This window comes from Galeopterus variegatus, unplaced genomic scaffold (genome assembly GCF_000696425.1).
Source record: "Galeopterus variegatus unplaced genomic scaffold, G_variegatus-3.0.2 Scaffold2504, whole genome shotgun sequence".
Taxonomy (NCBI): Eukaryota; Metazoa; Chordata; class Mammalia; order Dermoptera; family Cynocephalidae; genus Galeopterus; species Galeopterus variegatus.
Genome location: NW_007728615.1, coordinates 85,076 through 106,768, shown reverse-complemented (window position 1 = coordinate 106,768; position 21,693 = coordinate 85,076). Strand labels below are relative to the sequence as shown.

General features: G+C 53.8%; 2 protein-coding genes across 11 annotated transcripts in view; one reads left to right on the top strand and one right to left on the bottom strand.

Annotated features, from left to right (window-relative positions):
• The window catches only part of MED24 (mediator complex subunit 24), a 26,979-nt gene extending 12,053 nt beyond the window's left edge, over positions 1-14,926 (top strand). For 3 of the 9 annotated variants that reach the window (XM_008582020.1, XM_008582021.1, XM_008582019.1), the window contains 24 exons: positions 153-191; positions 533-606; positions 976-1,208; positions 1,353-1,409; positions 3,030-3,141; positions 3,287-3,437; positions 3,707-3,820; positions 4,372-4,419; positions 4,831-4,913; positions 5,318-5,404; positions 5,861-5,972; positions 6,542-6,720; positions 7,221-7,258; positions 7,697-7,779; positions 8,158-8,336; positions 8,453-8,552; positions 8,872-9,047; positions 11,125-11,389; positions 11,761-11,942; positions 12,122-12,212; positions 12,534-12,633; positions 13,749-13,829; positions 14,111-14,259; positions 14,388-14,926. In XM_008582020.1, coding sequence (XP_008580242.1) covers positions 153-191; positions 533-606; positions 976-1,208; positions 1,353-1,409; positions 3,030-3,141; positions 3,287-3,437; positions 3,707-3,820; positions 4,372-4,419; positions 4,831-4,913; positions 5,318-5,404; positions 5,861-5,972; positions 6,542-6,720; positions 7,221-7,258; positions 7,697-7,779; positions 8,158-8,336; positions 8,453-8,552; positions 8,872-9,047; positions 11,125-11,389; positions 11,761-11,942; positions 12,122-12,212; positions 12,534-12,633; positions 13,749-13,829; positions 14,111-14,259; positions 14,388-14,504 — 2,850 coding nt within the window. In that variant the 3' untranslated portion in view covers positions 14,505-14,926. Of the gene's footprint in view, positions 1-152; positions 192-532; positions 607-975; positions 1,209-1,352; positions 1,410-3,029; positions 3,142-3,286; positions 3,438-3,706; positions 3,821-4,371; positions 4,420-4,830; positions 4,914-5,317; positions 5,405-5,860; positions 5,973-6,541; positions 6,721-7,220; positions 7,259-7,696; positions 7,780-8,157; positions 8,337-8,452; positions 8,553-8,871; positions 9,048-11,124; positions 11,390-11,760; positions 11,943-12,121; positions 12,213-12,533; positions 12,634-13,518; positions 13,566-13,748; positions 13,830-14,029; positions 14,260-14,387 lie in introns of those variants that run through there. The other 6 variants (XM_008582026.1, XM_008582024.1, XM_008582022.1 and 3 more) reach the window with 5 other exon arrangements.
• A 1,220-nt stretch (positions 14,927-16,146) lies between these two features.
• Positions 16,147-18,750, bottom strand: CSF3 (colony stimulating factor 3 (granulocyte)). Of its 2 annotated transcripts, XM_008582018.1 has the most exons (5): positions 18,675-18,750; positions 18,365-18,519; positions 17,855-17,962; positions 17,569-17,715; positions 16,147-17,196 (listed from the first exon to the last, which is right to left on the bottom strand). In XM_008582018.1, the coding sequence occupies exons 1-5, from the start codon at positions 18,712-18,714 to the stop codon at positions 17,032-17,034; spliced, it is 615 nt and encodes a 204-aa protein (XP_008580240.1). In that variant the 5' UTR covers positions 18,715-18,750; the 3' UTR covers positions 16,147-17,031. The 2 variants fall into 2 exon arrangements, with proteins under 2 accessions (XP_008580240.1, XP_008580239.1); XM_008582017.1 differs by lacking the exon at positions 18,675-18,750 and having other exon boundaries at positions 18,365-18,652.
• Positions 18,751-21,693: the final 2,943 nt, after the last annotated feature.

Genomic DNA, 21,693 nt, shown 5'->3' with positions numbered 1-21,693 from the left:
AAAAGAAAGGGGGGGGGGGGGGGGGGTGGTTGTGGAAGGCCTTGAATGGGTTGAGATTTCAGGAGAGCTGTAGCAACTTTAAGTGCCAGTGTTTGTTCCTCTCAGCTTTGGGAGACTAGTTGTCTGAACGTTATCTTCTTCCTTCCCTCCAGATGGTGTCCTACTCCTCTGTCCTCACAGCTATAAGTAAGGTATGACTATAGCCACTCACAGGTGGGGGCAGTGAGGGGTAGATATGGTAGTGACGGACAAGTCCCACCTCCTTGACTGCTCTGATCATGTGACCTCTGAGGCCGGACAGACAGCACACAACGCCTCTGCTGGCATTGCTGGCCTTCCACTGGAGGGAGGAGGTCCTGGGAGCAGGGTGCTGACAAATAGCAGTCAATTTCCAGTGTTGACAAGATGCTGAGTCTGAAACCCAGGGCTGGAGGATAGAAGCGCAGGAGTCCTGAGTGTACCACCTGCCTCCTGTGTGAGACCTGGGGGTTGACCGGGGCCTTCCATAGCGTCTCCACTGTTCTTCTCACAGTTTGATGACTTTTCCCGGGACCTGTGTGTCCAGGCTTTGCTGAATATCATGGACATGTTTTGTGACCGACTGAGGTAAGGGCAGGAGTGAGGGGACATCACAAGTTTCCAGCATTATCTTAATGCAAAGGAGAAGCTCCTAGCACACAGACTGAGACCAACTCTGGTTTCCCACATTTCTTCGTCCCACCTGCCCATCTGCACCCACCTGTTGCCATCCTTTTCTACTTAATCCCTTAGGACATAATGCCTCTTCTCTATTTGGAGTAGCTCATTCAAAATCTTGGCCAGTAGAAGCTGAAAAGGCTAGGTGTCTTCCCTAGGACTCTGCTAGCTTCCCAACTCTATTTCCTAGTAGGGGAGTGCTGGAGACTGTAGGGAACACTGGCGTGGGTCAGATTCCAGCCATTGGAGTAGACACAGATTTGCATCCTTTCCTGGTAGCTGTCACGGCAAAGCAGAGGAGTGCATCGGGCTGTGTCGAGCCCTTCTCAGCGCCCTCCACTGGCTGCTGCGCTGCACGGCAGCCTCTGCAGAGCGGCTCCGGGAGGGGCTGGAGGCTGGCACTCCAGCCACTGGGGAGAAGCAGCTTGCCATGTGTCTGCAGCGCCTAGAGAAGACCCTCAGCAGCACCAAGAACCGGGCCCTGCTGCACATCGCCAAACTAGAGGAGGCTTGTATGTCCCCTGATTCCCCTGAACCCCACCTGGCGCTGCTCCCATAGCCAGTCCTTTAATTGAGAGGGGAGAAGCAGGATGCCATCCCACTTCTTTCCAAGAGGATCTGAAACCATCCCACTTCCTTTTTTTTCTCCCCATAAGCATTGCATACATCCCAGGGACTTGGGCAGGGTGGCACCCGAGCCAATCAACCAACAGGTATTTACTGAGCATTATTGTACGCCCAGCACTATGCCAGGTGCTGGGGGCGGGGGGAGGGGGGCTGCCAAAGGAGCATGTGGCAGGGTCCCTGCCTTCAACAAGCATACGTGCTAGTGGGGAGCAAGACTAATAAGTCATATCCGTGGAAAAAATTAGGGTGAGACAAGTACACCATCTATTCTTCTGTTTGTCTCCTTGTTACTCATCGTCTGGAAGCAAATGATTCTTTTATTTGAGTGTTACCTTTTCAAATGTTGCTTTAAACATGGTGCCTGTCTGCTGTCAGGCCTGTTGGGTGCCTGTCTGCTGTCAGTGTCGTGCCATACACTTCTTGACTCAAGTTCAGATGTTAAATATTGGAGCCTTCCAGAGCCTGAGAACAGACAGATCTCCTGGTGGGAGGGAAGACTCTGGTATTGCCAGCATTGGGGTCCTAGGGCCATAGTCTTGCTTGGAGCCAAGGTGGCTTGGGACCACCTAAGGATCTTTTGTTCTCAAGTAACAAGAGTGCTAGAATGGGTTGTACCCAAGTCTTAGGACCTGGTTGGGGAACTTATTACAGTGTTAGGATATTTATTACTTTTCCAAGTATGTTTTATTGCCTGTGAAAAGTCCAGAAAGATAATCATTATGTAAAAATGGGCTATGTTGACAGTTTCTTACCTATCTTGAGTACTTGATAAATGTTTATTGACTAAAAAGTGGATGAATGCTTAATTTTAATGGATCTCAGGTCTTATCTTTTTTTCCCCCATGCGACATGGAAGTTAATGGGCTAGTTGGAGCCATTATTCAGCACTTGACCCTCTGGAATTGTTACTAGGATAAGTGACTTATAATTAATTAATAAATAATGTGGTATACACCACAAGTGCAGGCATTTAGGGGAGAGAGATCAGTGGTCTAGACATGGAAGTTAATGGGCTAGTTGGAGCCATTATTCAGCACTTGACCCTCTGGAATTGTTACTAGGATAAGTGACTTATAATTAAGTAATAAATAATGTGGTATACACCACAAGTGCAGGCATTTAGGGGAGAGAGATCAGTGGTCTAGACCAGTTGGGTAAGTTGTGAAAGGAAGTGGGGCACAGAGCCTTGAAGGATGGTGGGAGTTTGAGAGAGGAAGAGGGGCAGAGAGGCACTTTGCCGCATGAGCAAAGCCACACGAGGGGGCGAGTGAATGCAGGATGGTCCTTTAGGAACCCGGTTTGACTAGAGTGGCAAATGGTGGCCTCTGCTGGGTCAGCCTTTTGGATTGGCCCACTCCTGAAGTGATTTGTGGTCGCCCTCCCTGTTCCAGCCACTGCATCTCTTACCTCCCTCTGCCTCTCTCTTCCACTGCCCATGTTATGTGGGACCTAATCTCTAAAGTCAGCTGGGTACGTCCCCTGAAAGTCAGACCTTTGGGAATGGTTTCTAGGGGCTCAGCCCCTGGTGCTCACTCCCCTTCTAGAACAGTGCATGCTGCCCTGAGGCCCCTGGCCTCATGGCATCCTTAGGGGAAGCCTCTCTGCGTGGTTTCGTGGGTCCAGGCGGTGCCAAAGTTGAGGAGTTTGGGGCCGAGCTCTGCTCCTCTGTTATCCATCATGTTGCTGCCTTTCCTTTTCTCTGCCAGCCTCTTGGACTGCCATTGAGCATTCTCTCTTGAAGCTTGGGGAGATCCTGGCCAATCTCAGCAACCTGCAGCTCCGCAGCCAGGCTGAGCAGTGTGGCACACTGATTCGGAGGTACCTGGCTCCCAGGGTGACAGTGGTGACGGGAGAGAGGAAGCGCCCTGGGGCATGGGTGGGAAGATGTGTCACCTGGCTCTGTCCCCTCCGCTCTCACCTTCTCTCCCCAAATACTGTCCAAATGTATCTGTGTTCCCCTCAGCATTCCCACGATGCTGTCTGTGCACTCAGAGCAGCTGCACAAGACTGGCTTCCCCACGGTCCACGCGGTCATCCTGCTCGAGGGCACCATGAACCTGACCGGCGAGACGCAGCCACTGGTGGAGCAGCTGGTGATGGTGAAGCGCACGCAGGTGGGAGGGGCCGAGGGCCGTTCCATGTGGGACAGGAGGGAGGACTCTAATCCTCCCTGGGAGGAGTAGGGTTTCTCCTGATCCATGGTGGAGAGTGGGTGCCAGCCGTGCACAGTTTTGTCATTTGGCCTGACGTCTCTGGTCCTCAGCACTAGAGCTTGGGAGAGACTCTGCTGCACAGTCTCTGATCTAGCGGGATCCCTGGAGCCTGCAGCAGGATGCAGGGGCACGGGGACCATCTTACGCCTCACCCTTGGGTCTTCCCACAGCATATCCCCACCCCGCTTTTTGTCCTGGAGATCTGGAAAGCTTGCTTCGTGGGACTCATTGAGTCTCCTGAGGGCACAGAGGAGCTCAAGTGGACAGCTTTCACCTTCCTCAAGGTACCTGGGGACATGGGAGCAACAGAGAGCCAGTCTAGGAATGGCTCTTAGGAGAATCTGGAACACCCTGAACCTTTGTCCTGTGTTTCTCCATGCTGGCATCATGCCCAGTCTGCCAGGTTCCCCAGCACGAGTTTCCATCGATTATTTTCTCTAAAAGTCCCAGGGCTATATTTAGTGCACTTGGCAGGACTCCGTTGTTTCTTACCATGGAGTTACTGTTTAGCTCCGTCATAGCCAGATTGGTGCAGGGCAGTTAAAGGAACCAGGGAAAGTGGGCCACAATCCTCTGTGCAGCTAGGATTCCATTTTTGCCTCTGGCATTTCCTTGTTGAGTCAGCAGAAGGGAGGGGTCTCTGTGTCCTGTAGGCCATGGTGCTCAGGTACCCCTCAGCTTTCTGATTTGGCTATAAGAGTCCTCTCCCTTCCAGGGCAGGAGCTCCTTTCTGTCTGCCCCAGAGCAGGGGTGGGTGTGGGGTGGGGGATGCCTTGAGTGGTAGGTGAAAGAGAAAAGAAATCCATCTTCCTGTTTTCCCTGCCTCACCCCCTAGATTCCACAGGTTTTGGTGAAGTTGAAGAAATACTCTCATGGGGACAAGGTGAGTTGAAGGGATGAGATGGGCCATGGGAGCAGGTGAGGATATTGATGCCCTGGAGAAGCAATGGCAAGGGAGGGGTCACTTAGACCCTAGCTGGGCAATAATGTGTCCTTGTGCCGAGAGAAGGCTGGATGCGTGTGTGTGCTTGAGCATCTTCACACACGCACGCACGTGCACCCAGGCTCCAGACAGGAGGCAGTAGGCAACTCAGGTGATCCCTCCAGTAGGCAAGGTTGCCCAAGATGAACGGGGCCGGGTGGCCAGGCGAGGAGCAGCGATGCCTCATTCTCTCCCTGTCCAGCCCACTTGCAGGCTCTTGTGTCCAGCAGGGTGTCCTTATGAGCCTGTGCTGTAGGCTGTGGGAGGAGTGGAGGACCTAGAAACCAGGTGGAAGTTTCTGACTCTTTGTAGGACTTCACTGAGGATGTTAGCAGTGCTTTTGAGTTCCTGCTGAAGCTCACACCCTTGCTGGACAAAGCTGACCAGCGCTGCAAGTATGAACTCCCCTGCTCACTCCTGCCTTATTGGAAGGTGTTCTGGCCTCTTCCCCTGCTCTTCTATGCCAGATAAGCCCCAGGAGACTCTGTTTCCTTGTTCGCTGCCCCCGGCAGGGGCAGGAGGCAGCAGCCCCCTAGTTGCTGAGTACCCAGAGCCCCTCTACCTTCCCTCAGGCACTCCAAATTTTCTTCATCGTGTTTCCTTGTTCGCTGCCCCCGGCAGGGGCAGGAGGCAGCAGCCACCTAGTTGCTGAGTACCCAGAGCCCCTCTACCTTCCCTCAGGCACTCCAAATTTTCTTCATCCTGAAGGAGGGAGGATACTGGGCAGGGACCCATTGCTCCCATCCTTCAAAAATCCCAGCTGTTTGCCAAGTTTCCTCATCAACTTTTCCCTTCGCAGCTGTGACTGTACAGACTTCCTAGTCCATGAATGTAGCAAGCAGGGGCTTCTGTCTGAAGCTAGTGTCAACAACCTTGTGGCAAAGCGGTAAGTGTGTCCTCACTTGGGCTGCCCCAAGGACCCCCTGACTTCCCTCTCTCATGTCCAGACTGGGCTGCTGGGTGCCTTTTCCCCTTCTGTCTAAAATTTGGGTTGCAAATGACTGGGACCATGCCTAGTAGTAAAGGGAATAGGAGGGAAGAGACGCTGATTTCTTCCAACCAGAGTTTTACATTCTTAGTTTCTGTTCTTTTAACTCATACCTAGCTTTGTGATCAAAGTAAAAATCTTAAATCTTCCTTTAATCTTACATGAACTATCAAAATACATGTAATGACTAATAACAAATTGCCTTCGCTTTCGTAAACTTCACCCTAACCCCGAAAGTTCTTATATGCTTCTCACCTTCACTGCGCCTCTGCTTCTGGGGTTGGACTAGGGAGTGTGTCAAGCATTTCTCTCTGTTCCTCTTTTCTTCTCTTGGCCAATTGGTTATGGCCACAGCAAAGCAGACCGGGAGCATGCACCTCACCTGAAGTCAGGAGAAAATGCCAACATCCAGCCCAATCCCAGCCTGATCCTCCGGGCAGAGCCCACTGTCACAAACATCCTCAAGGTGAGTGCTCCCTTTCTTGCCACCAGCATCTTCTCTCTCCTGTTTCCAGGTTGTCCTCCACTTCCAGATAAATAGAGGCCACAATCTCTCATCTGGCTTTTATACATAGTTGCTTTGGAAGTAGAGAAAGGGGGAAGGTGAGGGCAGCTACCTTTGAAAACTAACATTTGTTGAGCATCACGTGCGCATCAGGCACTGTGGTAGTTGCTTTCACGTACACCTTCTCATGTGGAAACCACAGAGAATCTCCAGCTGTGACCTTGCCCACCCCGAACTCCATCACACTCACTCCAGTGAGAGGGTTGGATTGGACAGCAAGGATCAATTTTAGTTGCTTTCACGTACACCTTCTCATGTGGAAACCACAGAGAATCTCCAGCTGTGACCTTGCCCACTCCGAACTCCATCACACTCACTCCAGTGAGAGGGTTGGATTGGACAGCAAGGATCAATTTTAGGAATGATTTTCCAGAATGGAGTCAAAGATATAGGTTAAATTGCAGCTTGTGGTATAATGGAAACATGCAGAGAGAAATTGTGGCTAAGCTGTATCTGGGGGGGGTCTTCAGTGTTCTTCAGGACTTAATTTCCTGTCCTGTCCCCAGACGATGGATGCAGACCACTCTAAGTCGCCAGAGGGGCTGTTGGGAGTCCTGGGCCACATGCTGTCTGGGAAGAGTCTGGACTTGCTGCTGGCTGCTGCTGCTGCCACTGGAAAGCTTAAATCCTTTGCCCGGAAATTCATCAAGTAAGGAAGGCTGAGCCCTGAGCACAGTGGGGGAGGCCACATGTGAAGGGAGAAGCCAGCAGAATAGATGCACAGACCTAAGCAGAACATCCCAGCTAGAGACCTTGGAGGAGGAGCCAGTTCTCTTGACCCAAAGGGCTCTTTTCTCTCCAGCCAAGGCTGAAGTGGAGATGTTTGGTAAGGGGACGACGCTGAGCAGTAGGCATGGAGGAATTCGGGTACGCCCGGTTATTAATAAGGGGCTCTCAAATTCTGTTGCCTTTTTTGGTTGACCTAGAATTTGACATATAGAACATTGTTCCATTCAGTGAGCCATTCTCCAGGCCTTGGAAATCTTTTAACAATAGGTAGAAATAATTCTTTTTTCTGTAGCCATGGTGTTCGAGTGTAACAGGTAGTTCAGACTCTAGTGACCGCCTCTGAGTGTGTGCAGCCCCCACTGCTGGCTGCTGCTCAGCGCTCGCCCTGGTTGAGGCAGCCTGTCTCTGTTCCTTTCACAGTCTGAACGAGTTCATGACACATGGCACCGAAGAAAGCAGTAAGTCGACTCTGCTCATCTGCAGACCCCATAGGCCCTGCGGAGGGGTGGGGAGGCAGAGAGGAGGGGAGGAGGGCGCCTTTGCGCATCCTGGGGAGGCTGTTTCCTCCCCTGAGCCGTGACCGACTGAAGCTTTTGGGGACCCTTGAAAGAGGGTAATGCTGGAAAAGTATTCTTCTAAAACTATCCCTTTGTCTCCCTCCTGCCCACTTTGTGATGTGGTTGGGTGCTGGGGAGGAGGGTATTAGGAGTCTTTGATTCCAAGGAAGGGATGATGTTCCAGTTGAGATTCAAGAAAAGGATTCTGAGCCTCAGAGCTTTGAAGGAGCCACTTGGTCCCTGACCTTCCTTGAGGCAAATCCTGATCCCTCCTGACCAGATGAAGGCTTTGGGCCACTGCCCTAGGCTGAGGGATCAGCCTTTGTATCCTTCCCACAGCCAAAGCAGCCTCAGTTCGAGCCTTGCTCTTTGACATCTCCTTCCTCATGCTGTGCCACGTGGCCCAGACCTATGGCTCAGAGGTGAGTGAGAGAAGAGAAGGTGGCATTAGGGGGTGCCAGGTGGGCAGAGGCAGAGGGGAAGGAAACAACCAGGAACTCTTCCCTACTTCACCCTCATCCCCCATCTGTCTCCCAAGCCAATTAGTTCTACTGGCCTCAGAAATCAGCTACCCACCCTCATTTGCCCACCCTGGGCCATAGATGCCCTTTGGTCCCCTCCCGAATCCTCAGTGCTGCATTCACACCAACCACTAGGTGGCAGTATAGCCCCCTGCCTGCCTCTCTTAGACCAACTTGTCCCCAGTTCTTCAGGCTAGGAGGGGAGAAGCTGCGTGGCAGGAAACAGGTGCAGTCCCAGGCCCAGCTCTGTCAGGCGCCTCTCCCTCCCCCTGTTCCCAGGTGATCCTGTCCGAGTCGAGCACAGGAGCAGAGGTGCCGTTCTTTGAGACCTGGATGCAGACCTGCATGCCTGAGGAGGGCAAGATCTTGAACCCTGACCACCCCTGCTTCTGGCCCAACTCCACCAAAGTGGAGTCCCTGGTGGCCCTGCTCAACAACTCTTCGGAGATGAAGCTGGTGTTAGTGGCCTGGGTTCCCACTCCAAGGGTGGCGGTGGAGGCAGAGCCAAGACGCACTCCCCTAAGTCCATCCCATGCTCCCCTGTGGTGACTTTTTCCCACCCCCACCCCCACAGGCAGATGAAGTGGCATGAAGCCTGTCTCAGCATCTCAGCGGCCATCTTGGAGATCCTCAACGCCTGGGAGAATGGGGTTCTGGCCTTCGAGTCCATCCAGGTAGCCCCGCCTTTCCAGCAGCCTTCTTTCTTCCCTGACACATGGAACCAGTTATTGGTAGCTTGTAATATTTTGTAAGAACGAGATGACCCTTAATCCAGGAGCTCATGTTTTGGTGTTGATTTTTCCTATAATCTTAGACTTAAGCCACTCCCACCCACCCAGGTAGCTCTGGGAAAATCACACTTGTGGTGGAGAGAGGTGTGCAATGCAGCCTAGGACTCCACCTGCCACACTTAGCCACCCACAGAGGCTGGGGAACACGATAGCCATGGAAGGGGAGATAGTAGCCCCCATCACCCTTTTCCTTCTCCCCTAGAAAATCACCGATAATATCAAGGGAAAGGTGTGCAGTCTGGCGGTGTGTGCTGTGGCTTGGCTTGTGGCCCATGTCCGGATGCTGGGGCTGGATGAGCGTGAGAAGTCGCTGCAGATGATCCGCCAGCTGGCAGGGCCACTGTACAGTGAGAACACCCTGCAGTTCTACAATGAAAGGTCAGTAACCCGTCCCCTCCCTTCCGAACCCCTGCAGGTGTGTCATGAGAGGTCAGCACCTCCAGTAACAAATATTCCTCTCTTCTCTTACCTTCTCAAGCAGGCTGCTCACTCTCGCTGGCTCACATCCTCTCTCACTCGCTTTCTTAGTCACGTATTCACACACCTGACTCAGCAAATATTCAGTGTGTGTCTCTGTGCCCGGAGTGTTTATAATCCAGCCCCTGCTGTGTGCCAGAAATGCAGACCCCGAGCAGCTATAATTGTATAGCTCATATAGTGCTCAAGCTCATATAATCATATAGCCCTCAAGGAATTCAAGTTCCGGAGAACTAGCTCATCAGAGTAACAAAGCTGTATCACTGTCTAGGAACTGTGAGCTCATCTGTAGATTTTACAGGCCTTTCCCCAACATGCAGCTGTCTTTTGTGATGATTTCCTTCCCTGGCTCTTCAGGGGCTTAGAGGACCTCCCTGGTGACTTTTCAGCTGTGTTGAACTCAGTGGTATTGATTTATTCACACAACCAATAAGTTCTTTTTTTTTTAAAGTATGGTAAAAAAACACATAGCATAATATTTACCATTTGACCATGTTTAAATGTACAGTTTAATAGTGTTAAGTATATATACGTTGTGATACAACAGATCTCCACAACTTTTTTATCTTGCAACTCTGAAACTGTGTACCTATTAAACAACAGCTCCCCATTTCCCCCTCCCTCCAGCACCCAGCAACCACCGTTCTACTTTCTGCCTCCCTGGATTTGATTGCCTTGGATACCTCATTTAACTGGAATTATACAGTACTTGCCTTTTCATGTCTGACTTGTTTCATTCAGCATAGTGTCTTCAAAGTTCATCTATGTTGTAGCACGTGACAGGATTTCCTTCCTTTTTAAGGCTGAGTAATAATAATATTCTGTTGTATGAATGTACTGCATTTGGTGTGTCCTTTCATCTGTCGATGGACACTGGGCTGCTTCCATCTCATGGCTGTCATGAACAGTGCTGCTCTGTGTGGGTGTTCATCGACCCCTACGTTTTGAGTGTTGACTCACAAGGTAGCCGTTGAGGGTATCTCCTAAGGGAGAAGTGGAGACATTTAGCTTTAAGGAGGTTTGGGGAGGGTCTGTAAAATCACATCTGTTTTCCCCTTGCCTCCCTTTTTCCTTTCTTTCCTCATCTCCCCCGCCCCCTTAATAATGAGCATTTGCTCCAATGTAATCCACTCTAAGCACCCTAAGTCCTATCTGGTTGAGGGATAGTGGGAAATCTGTGGTTCCATCGTGCAGGTGGAAGAAGTGGCCCTACAAGTCATAGCAACTTTCCCAGAGCCACTCAGCATTCCAGGAACAGCTGGCACTCAGACCCATGTCTCTGTTCACACTCGAAGGCTCCTTTCATGAGAAAATTCCTGGATATGCACTTATATTTGCCTAACTACCAGAGGCCGGGAAGAGTCTGGTGGGGCAGCCCTTAGGCCCTCCTCTGGAAGTAATGGAAGTAACAGTTTACTTTGGGAGGAGGCCAAGTCTGGGTGGGGACCCCCCCAAACACTCAACCCAGGGGGAAGTGATTGTATTTATTGATGCCAGAGGCTTGGCAAGCCCTGTCCTGGAGGATGGGGGAAATTGGAGAGTGAGAGTGAAAGAGAGAAAATAGGAATATGTTGCCGGAACGGCCTAGTGGAGGAAAGCCCCTGCCCCGTCCCCTTTAATAGGCTTTGTGCCTGGCAGGTGAGATCCTTGCCAGGAAGAGAGCTGTAGGGTCAGGGCTTCCTCAGCACAGAATGGGGTTAATGCCCTAGGAATATTTCTGTAACCTGAGTCCAGGCAAAATCTGGCTTGGCTGGGCCGACCCGTGGCTCACTCGGGAGAGTGCGGTGCTGATAATACCAAGGCCATGGGTTTGGATCCTATATAGGGATGACCGGTTAGCTCACTGGGTGAGCGTGGTGCTGACAACACCAAGTCAAGGGTTAAGATCCCCTTACCAGTCATCTAAAAAAAAAAAAAAAATCTGGCCTGGCTGTTTCTCCCCCCACCTGGCACCTGAACCTCAGGCTCTCTCCCCCAGGGTGGTGATCATGAGCTCAATCCTGGAGCACATGTGTGCTGACGTGCTGCATCAGACAGCCACACAGATCAAGTTCCCATCCACGGGGGTGGACACAATGCCCTACTGGAACCTCCTGCCCCCCAAGCGACCCATCAAGGAGGTGCTGACGGACATATTTGCCAAGGTGCTGGAGAAGGGCTGGGTGGACAGCCGGTCCATTCACATCTTTGACACCCTGCTGCACATGGGAGGCGTCTACTGGTTCTGCAACAACCTGATTAAGGTACTTGGGCTGGAGAGGATGTAGGCTGGGGGAACAGGTATCTCAGACTCAGAGACATGGAAAAAATACCTGACAGGTCCAAACTTGGTCCTGTCCCCTGACTCCCCAGCACCTAGCCTGGTCACCTGGGCTTCTCTGAGAGGCTGCTGTGAGCTGGGAAGCCTCTTAGGAATACAGAGGGAAGGAATTCCGCTCACCTGGGGGAGTTGCCTTCTCAGGTAGCTCTGGCTGGAGGCTGTGATGCAGAGTGAGTGATGGAGCAGCCTGTGGCCCCCAGTACCTTTCCAGAAAGCTGGCTGCAGCAGCAGGGGTCTCAGAGGCCCAGGATCAGGGCCCTCGGCTCCTACACTGCCCCCTCCCTGCCCATCCAGGAGCTGCTGAAGGAGACACGGAAGGAACACACACTGCGGGCGGTGGAGCTACTCTACTCCATCTTCTGTCTGGACATGCAGCAGGTGACCCTGGTCCTGCTGGGCCATATCCTGCCCGGCCTGCTCACCGACTCCTCCAAGTGGCACAGCCTCATGGACCCCCCCGGCACTGCCCTCGCCAAGTAGGGGTCCCTTCAGTACCTGCCTGTCTCTCACATCCCGGGCCTCAAGTCCCTGCCCCCCAGAGCCAGGGGCCCCTTGCCTGGGATCACGAGGAAGCTGGAATGTGGGGAGCCTGGGGATGCGGCTTGCCAGTGTGGGCCCCTCCGATTGCACCCCCTTTCCTGGAACCCTTTGCTAGGCTGGCCGTGTGGTGTGCCCTGAGTTCCTACTCCTCCCACAAGGGACAAGCGTCCTCCCGCCAAAAGAAGAGGCACCGTGAAGACATTGAGGTAGGGCCCCTCCATTCATTTGTTTGGGTGTTTATTCAGCAAAGGGAATCAGCCATGGTCCCTGCCCTTAGGATGTGGTTGGTTGAGGGTCCAGAGGGGTGACCTGTGTGGGCCCCAGACTGCCCCTGGGTGAGAGGGTCTTGGAAAGAGCTCTTTGCTGTCTGTCACTGGGATTGTGGGAGGGGTGAGGAGAGGGGGCTGAGACCTGCTGGCAGTGCGACCGAGGGCTGCTGTCAGTTCACAGTTCCTTCCTCTTTCCTGAGAACTGGAGACCTGGGGATTCAGGAGCGGGTGTGTAGTAGTGACTGTCCTGCCTTCCAGGATTACACCAGCCTCTTCCCCTTGGATGACGTGCAGCCGTCAAAGCTGATGCGACTGCTGAGCTCCAATGAAGACGATGCCAATGTTCTTTCAAGTCCCAGTGAGTGTGTGGGCCGGGCCGGCGGCCACTGCTTCCTTCCCTGGAAACTCTGGGAGTTCACTCCACCCTAGGGAAGCGGCTTGCTGCAGGCCCCAGCCGCAGGCGTCATTTTTTTTTTTTTTTTTTTTTTTTTTTTTTTTTTTTTTTGTGGCTGGCGGTATGGAGATCCAAACCCTTGACCTTGATGTTATCAACACCCAACAGCATGCTCTAACCAACTGTCCTGTAGGAGTCTTTGCAGGCCGGTCAGAGAGGGTATGATGGGTTTGTCCCATCCTGTCCCGTAAGGGAGCCCTGTGTTTCCACCCCTGGAGAAAAGGTTGCTGTTATCTCTCCCTAAGGGTTGCAGCTCTTCTTCCTGGGTCCCATCCCAGCCCCCCATTTGTCCCTCCCCCACCTTCCTCATTGCAGGGTTGAGGGGATGACAGGCCACCCAAGTGAGTTATTGCCTCAGGCACAGTCTGCCTTGACTCACCAGCTCTGACCTTCCTTCCTTCCCCTAAGACATGCCCTGAGAGGCCCGGGCTGGGATGTGGAGCAACCCCCATTCTTCCTGCCCAAAGAGCACCCGTCCCCCACCCTGACTCCCCTGGATGCCTTTACCTTCTCACTTTCCTGGAAGTTTCTGTGAGGTTTTTTAGGGACTAGGGGACCAACTGAACTCTTGAGCAGAGGAAAAGATGCTGGGTCTGCCACCTACAAACTGTGACCCTTCGCTAGTTACTTAGCAAATCCGAGTCTCAGTTTCCTCATCTGTTACAGGGGGACGTTGTGAGGATTGAGTGGCCTAATCCATGGGAAGCACCAGGATTGGCCCTGGTCCCCAGCGGTGCTCACCAGATGTTACTTCTTCTCTCTCATCTCCCTTGGGATCTCTGGATTCAGGGCCCCTCTGTGACTCTTGATCTAGCATCTTCTTGGGCTCTCCATGCACACGGTGCTCACCAAATGTTACTTCTTCTCTCTCATCTCCCTTGGGATCTCTCTGGATTCAGGGCCCCTCTGTGACTCTTGATCTAGCATCTTCTTGGGCTCTCCATGCACCAGTTACCATGAAGGGTATAAAGAACGGGGTGAGGGCCGTGTCCTCAGTGCTCCCCCTGTCCATCCCCCAGCTGACCGCTCCATGAGAAGCTCCCTCTCGGCCTCCCAGCTCCACACAGTCAACATGAAGGACCCTCTGAACCGAGTCCTGGGTGAGTGCCCTTCCCCTGCTGCTGACGCGGGTCCTCCCACCACGTTTCCCCACCTTTCACCCATTCCCCCATCGCTGGCTGTCCTGCGTCCCCAGGCTCGCATCCAGTCCCTCCTCTCTCCCAGCTGTTTTCTATACTTCCTCTCTTTGATGGCCCCATTTTTGGGGTGCTCTTAGCACTTCTGTCTTCTCCCTTTTCAGTCCCACCTTGTCCTGGAGTCTGACCTCTTCTCAGACCCGCTCATGGAACTCTCCTCCTCTCGCTCTCCCCCGTCTGCACAGCCAACCTGTTCCTGCTCATCTCCTCCATCCTGGGCTCGCGCACCGCCGGCCCCCACACCCAGTTCGTGCAGTGGTTCATGGAGGAGTGCGTGGACTGCCTGGAGCAGGGCAGCCGCGCCAGCATCCTGCAGTTCATGCCCTTCACCACGGTGAGTAGCCCCTGACCAGGTGGCATGGCAAGTTGGCAGAGTCGGGGTTCAGGGGCCAGCCTCCTGAGACATCGCACCCACTACGAGGTGCCCCGGTGAGCACCCGTTCATGTGTCTGTCTGTGGCAGGTATCAGAACTGGTGAAGGTGTCAGCCATGTCCAGTCCCAAGGTGGTTCTGGCCATCACGGACCTCAGCCTGCCCCTGGGCCGCCAGGTGGCTGCCAAAGCCATTGCTGCACTCTGAGGGGCTTGGGGCGAGTGGCCACAGGCGGGGCCCGCTGAGGGTCCCAGCACCAGGCACCTGGAAGGGAGCTGCGGGAAAAGATGAGACATGGTTGCTCACATCCGCATGATGTAAGCATCCTGCATCGCTTCCAGATCTTTCCCCTGCTCCTAACTTCTGACCACCGAGACTTCTCCCAGTGTCTTCTTTCGTAATTTCCTCTCCCCTCTGCAAGTCCCTGAAGAGCGCAAGTGGCTGATTCTTCAGCCCCAGGCGGTCATGTGCGCCACCCCCATTCCAGGAGCAGGTTTCTCTCTGAGGAACTTTCTAGATGTGTAGTGTGTGTGTGTATGAATACATGTGTTTTTTTGTATTACACGAGGCGAAGTCCACCTCAGCTCGCTCCTAAATAAAGATCCTTGTGGGTCCCTGTGTGACCGTAAGTGCTGTTGGAGCCTGTGCTGACTAGGGTGGGGAACGTCTTCTCCCTGGACACCTTGTGCTGTGGCCGGGGAGAGGCTCAGTCCTGTGGTGAGGCGGGAGGTGCTGGAGGAGGAAGAGGTCGGGGGCGGGGACAGGGCTCAGGTTCCCGTGTTTGTTCACCCAGCTAGGGAAGGGCAGCTTCCCTTCCTAGACACGACTTAGGTGACGAAGAATCAGCACTGACCTGCTGCCCACCCCTAAGTCAAACGTACCCTGGAAAGGGGGAGGCTTTGGCTAAAGGCCCCACAGGTGCTCGGGCAGGGCGACCTGCTCTTCTGCTGCTCCCCACCCCGGCCCAACCCCACCCAGAATCTGACTGGCCCAGAGTTTGATCTGTCCCCTCCAGAAATGGACTGGGGGGATGAGGGCAGGAGCTCTCCTTAACCCTTCCTTGCCTGCTCCACGCATCTGCAAGCCTGGAGACGAGGATCCTGAGCCAAGCTTCTGGGACTTCTGACCCTGCTTTTAAGGAGTCATGTGGGGAAGGGTGACTGAGGAGCTGAGGATGGGGAAGGCTTGGGAGCATGGTGGCCTAGGGCTGGTGGGCCATCTCGACTTCCCTGGGTCGGATGAGGACACCCTGGAACCACGGGAGTCTTCAGCTGGGGGGTGCCTCGCACCTCCTGTCCTGAGCTGTGAGCTCAGACCTCTTCAGCCTGACGCTGCGACAAGCAGGAACGTGGCCAGCTGGGGAGAGAGCGCTCCCTGCAGAGCAGAGCAGAGCTCCATGAGGGACAGAAGTTCGGGCCCAAATGGCCACCTTGAACTCAGCTTCCCCATCTGTAAAAGGCACTTTATAATTCTGTCTTTGAGGGCAACTTTGTGGATAGGCTCAGGTTCACGGAGGGTGGTAAACTGACAAGCCCTGGGCAAATATCCAGTGCTCCCTTGCTTCAGCCCACCCCACCGCACGCTCTCCTCCAGGCACCGATGATCCGCTGCCTTCTGTCTCCCCACAATGCCAGGGACCATGTCTACCTTGTTCATGGCTGTGTCCTTAGCACTTAGCCCAGTGTGTGCACAGAGTAGGTGCTCAGATAAATATATGCTAAAGGAACGAACATGGATGAGCTAGAGGACCCCCCCTTTCTCCTCCCCTCCCTCTGGCCTCTCCCAGCCTCGGGCCACGACCCCCAGCCCCTGGCCAGGCACCAGCTGGACTCAAGAAGGAGGAAGGACATTTCGTGGAGACAAACACTTTATTATCCTGAAGCTGGGTTACAATGAGGAAGTGGGGACAGAGGTGGAGGGTAAAGAGTCGGGCTTCCTTTTATACCCCTCCCCCGACATGACTCCCTCTCACTTTCCCCCCACGTTTCCAGTCCCTATCCAACAGGGCATATGCCCAACCATCTGCCCTGCCCTAAAATGCGTCAAGATCCTGACCCGCTTGCTGGCAGGGGCAGGCATCCTGAGGTCACCCAGGAAAACAGGAGAAACTTAGGTGATGTCTGAGCTCCTTGTGCTGGGAGTCAAAACATGCCCCAAAAATCTTCAAAAGAAAAACTAGATTCCCAGCAAATTCGTGGGATCCCAGGGCCAGGCCTCCCAGCTCTGGCTGCTTCTGCTTGTCCAGACACTTCATGCCCATGGAGACAGGGATGTGAGGGGACATAGGACCTGGCCCACCGGTGTGCAGAGGCCAAGTCAAGGCCAGAGCGAGAGATACGAGGACCCAGTTGGGAAACACTGGTGTTTAAATATTAAACAGGGATGTCTTGTCTCCCACGTGGGAGACCTCCTGATGCTTCCAAGGGCCCCAAAATGGGTACCCTTGGGGGTAGGGGGCTCACTGTGGCTCTTCCCAGTGCCTACAACAAAGCTGGGGCCAGGGAACAGTCACAGGAATAAATACTTGGTATTTACCTATCTACCTCCCAGTCCATGGGACAGGAGGACAGGAGCTTTTTCTCACTGCTATAGGCAGGAGAATGAAACTCAGAGATGGAGGGAGGGACCCAGAAGTCTTGGGCTCCGATCCACTCTTCCCTGTCTTTAAATATCAGGCTTAAATAAGCATAAATATTAAATAGAGATAAATACAACTAGATGGGGAGGGCTTGGCTCAGGGCTGGGCAAGGTAGCGCAGCACGCGGTATGCCAGCTCCAGGAAGCTCTGCAGGTGGGAGGTGACCAGGACACCTCCTGCCCGGCGCTGGAAGGCAGAGATGAAGGTTGGCGTGGTGCCCTGGGTGGGCCTCATGGCAGGGGCCAACCCCAGGTCTTCCATCTGTGGGGGGAAAGATGGGATTTGTGATCAGGCCCTGCTGAGTGCATGTTATTCCAGATGAGGAAACTAGGAGCTGACAGGACGGACTGTGGAAGATCCTGTGGTTAACGGTGGAGCCACAACTGGAGCCCAGGTCTGTCCCAAGGTCTCCTGACCGGTCTCCTGCTCTAGCCAGGGGGAATGGAGGAAGGCCAGCCAAAGGAGGGTCCTAGAATGGCGTGGTGGCTCCCCATACACGGGCCCGCAGGAAGGTTCCCGCCCCAACCCTAAGAAACTTCTGGGATACCCAGGCTACAGTGTCTGGCATGTCAGCATGACCTTGGGGACCAGCTCTGTCTGGTCCCTACTGCTTGCCTCTCCCAAAGGGCTTACCTGCTGCCAAATGGTGGTGGCAAAGTCAGCGACATCCAGCTGCAGCGTGTCCAAGGTGGGGGCTAACTCGGGGGAAATCCCTGCCAGAGCCTGCAGGAGGCCCTGGTAGAGGAAGAGGCCGCTGTGTAGCTGGCTCAGGCAGCCTGTCTGGGGGGATGGAGCAGGAGAGTTAAAAGGGGCTGCCTGGGACACTCCTCTCAGGCCACAGCTTGGCACCTGGAGATCTGGGGAACCCAGGCAAAGGGGTGTAGGGCCTTCTCGCCTCCCCTCCCCTTCAGACACTCACCAGCTGCAGGGCCTGGCTGGGGCAGCTGCTCAGAGGAGCCTTGGGGATGCCCAGAGAATGCCCAAGCAGCACCAGCTCCTCAGGGTGGCATAGACTGTAGGTGGCACACTGGGGATTGAAGGACCCTGAGTGAGACTCTCAGGCCAGGCTCCCCTTCACAGTCCTCCTCATCTCACTGGCCTTTCCCCTTCCTCCGTGCCTTGTGGGGCTTCTTGGCCCTGTTCCCCGCTGCTCCCCACCCTGTGCTTGCCCACGGGCCTTCACCTCTTCTCCTGAATGTGGTGCCTCTACTTCCACCCCAGCCAGCCCCTCCCCAGCACTGTCCCCCTAAAGATTCTCCTCCTCAAGCCCCTTCCTCGCCTTCCATGGCTTCACCTCTCATTTTCTTCCATGTCCCAATGTGTCCCACTCCCATGTCCCTCCTGATTATGTCTTCCCCACAGGGTTCCCTTCCCCCTTAGCTCTCCCCGCTGGGTCTTCTCTCCTCCGCAGCCTGCCTCTCTCACTCACCAGCCTCTCCTGCAGCACTGCGCCATCGGTCTGGATCTTTCTCACTTGCTCTAAGCACTTGAGCAGGAAGCTCTGGGGAAGGGAGCTGGCAGGGCCCAGGGGGGTGGCTTCTTGCACCGTCCAGAGTGCACTGTGCCAGAGCAGCAGCTGCAGGGCTGGGAACAGACAGGGCTCAGGAGACATGCTGTCCAATCCCATCTGGGTCCCTCTCTGGGGACACTGGGCGTCCCTAGTCCCCATTCCCAGAACTGGGGATCTCCAGCCCCTCTGCCCGTTCAGCCTCCCTCCCGTCCTGGGCCAGGACACTCACCCAGCAGCTTCACCGGGCTCTGGGCAGCAGGTTCAGCCATGGGTCTGGGTGGGTCTGGGCCACAGGCTCTGGGCTCTGCCAGGGACCAGCTCCAGAGGGCCTTTATACGTAACCCCATGGAGGCCTGAGAGGAAATTACCTGGGGCTGCGACTAAGGCTTAGTAATAACTTCCCAGGATTTATGCAAATTTGGTGTCCAGGACAATGCAGGGGGTTGGGACAAAAAGCTGTTTGCGAAAGTTTTATGAAATTGTGGAATCTCTGATCCTTCTTTGACGTCTTGTCCCCCTCAAACTCCCTTCCTCCTCTCCACCCCCACCCAGGCCTGAACCCCCCAGGGTGTTTGAACAGAACTTCTGAGCAAAGGCTGAGCCGCTCATCAAGCCTGGAGGCTGGAGTCTGGTCAGACTGATCGGGGCAGGCTCAGGACAGCGTTTCCCTCCCTTCTCTGGCAGACACTCTGGGGCAGCCCCCTTTGCCCCTCTCCTTTGAGATTCTCAAGCCACCTGCACCCCAGGCCCCCAGATTCTAAGAGAGAAGGAAGAAGCTAGTTGCCCCATTCCTATGCCCCAAACTCCTGGGTGGCTGCCAGGGGCCTGAGGAAGGGACATTGGGGTCTCGCGTCCTGTTCACACCCCGCACTTGGATAGGCACCATCCCAAGTCCAGGCTGTCCTGATTAGCTGGGAACTCCCCAATACCCTCCCATGACTCATTCCTTTAAGCCCCTGGAATCCCAGCAGAGGCCAGAGGAAACCGGACGTCTGTCCCAAATGAAGCAAGACCCTTTGAGGCTCTTGGCTCACCTGACCTTGCCCTTTCACCTCCCCACACAGTTTGGAATTGAGGGACTGGAACATGTGGCTTCCCTATCCACTCGCTGCCCGAGGGAAGAGGCTGCCAGCCAGAGTGGAAGCTGCCCTGAACTGGACATGGCTTGGGAGTGAGAAAGGAGAAACTGCCCCTGTCTTCGCATCCTAGAACCGTGCAGGGTTAGTGCTGGAAAGGGACCTTGCAGACTGTTTGGACTCTGTGAACAGGGCCAGAGAGGGCCCATGGTCACGGGCAGCAGAGTCAGAGTTACAACCTGGGCCTCCACCTCAGTCCTGAGAGTTTTCCACAGGCGAGGGGGCCTGCCTGGGGCAGCTCAACTGACCACACCCAAGGCTGTCACCTTCTATCCCAATTTACCTCCTCACTCCTCAGTGTGCCAAGGAATAGAGACATCTCGGGATGAGTTGGTGTGTCTGGCTGGGTGGGGCCATCTCTGGGGCTGGGGTGCCCCCTTGTGGCCATAGCTGGCAGGTATGTCACCTGCTGATCTAGTCACATCCTGCTGTCTGGTCCCCCTGTCCTGTGGCGACATTGCCCCGAGCATACAGCACCCCCACCCCCAGGCAATTCACCACCACACAGCTCTGTGTCAGCTCCTTGGCAGTAGAGGGCATGGAGGGCAGGAGATTCACATTCTTAAACATGTTGGCTGACAATTACTGGGTAACTCATATTTCAGGCACCTTTCCTTACCATGTCAGTCCATTTTCTGTCGCTTGTCACAGAATAACTGAAACTGGGTAATTTATAAAGAAATGAAATTTATTTCTTATAGTTTGGGCAGCTGGGAAATTCAAAGAAGTCAAAGGGGTGCATCTGGTGAGGGCCTTCTCCCTGGTGGGAACTCTCTGGGGAGTCTGGAGGCAGCACAGCCTATCACATGGTGAGAGGGCTGAGCACGCATTAACATGCTCACTTGCTCTCCTTATAAAGTCACCGGTGCCCCTCCTGTGACAACCCTATCATCTATAACCCATTAATCCATTAACCCATGAATGGATTAATTCATTCATGAGGGCACAGCCCTTACCATCCAATCATCTCCCAAAGGCCCCACCTCTCAACACTGCCACATTTGGGATCAAGCTTCCACATGAACTTTGGAGGGGACAAACATTCAGACCATAGCAATGGTCTTGATTTTGTCATTTTGTCCTTTCAACCAATTGGTGTGTTACAAACAAGGGAAGGCCTTCTCAGAGAAGTGAAGGGTCTTGCCCAAGATCACAGAACCAGTCGGTGGTAGTGCCAGGCAGGATTCACAGTTATGTCAGCTTCCCAAAGACCTGCTGCTCCCACTGCACACACACCTTCCTGTGCACACACCTTCCTGCGTGCACACCTTCCTATCCCCTAGCTGTATGTCTCAGATAATGGTTCAATCCAGACTTCAGCCCCACCCAAGGGAGAATAAATACCAAATAGAGAGCAAGGACTCGTTACCACTGGCCGTGACACACAGGGGCTGAGCTAGCCTGGAAGCAAGGGCACTGGCTCCAGAGACCCCTGTTATTCATTCTTCCAGCTTCCTAAAGGCTCTCCCAGGTATTAATAGTTAGAACTGGCTGGCAACTTCCCCTCACATTCCCTGTTTTCACCTGGTACTGAGCTTAGGGCATCTTTCTAAAGGGTCTGGAGTAACTCTCATTTGTTTCTCGGGGGAATATAGATCATAACCCCCCCCATTGGAAGGCAACTTGATAGAATCTGGTCAAGGTGGAAATGAATGTCCTCTGACGAGGTAGTTCTACTTCTGATGTGTGAAGTAGCGAGCAGGGGTAGGCAGACTCAGCCTTTGGGCCGAGATATGTACACCCCAGGTTGAGAATGGCTTTTACCAGGCCAGCTAGTTAGCTCAGTTGGTTAGTGTGATGCTGACAGCACCAAGGCCAAGGGTCCGATCCCCAACCTTGCCACTGCCCCTACCCCCCAAAAGAATAGTTTTTATATTTTTAAATGTTTAGGGGGAAAATGAAATAAGGAAGAAGCTGTTTTGGGGGGGGGTTTTGTTCAGTTTTTTGATGGCTGGCTGGTACAGGATCCAAACAGTTGGTCTTGGTGTTATATAATATGAAGAACGTTTCATAACATGTAAAAATCCTATGAAATAAAATCCCAGTGTCCATAAATAATTCATTTACATATTGCTTATAGCTGCTTTTGTGCTAGAGAGGCAGAATTGAGTA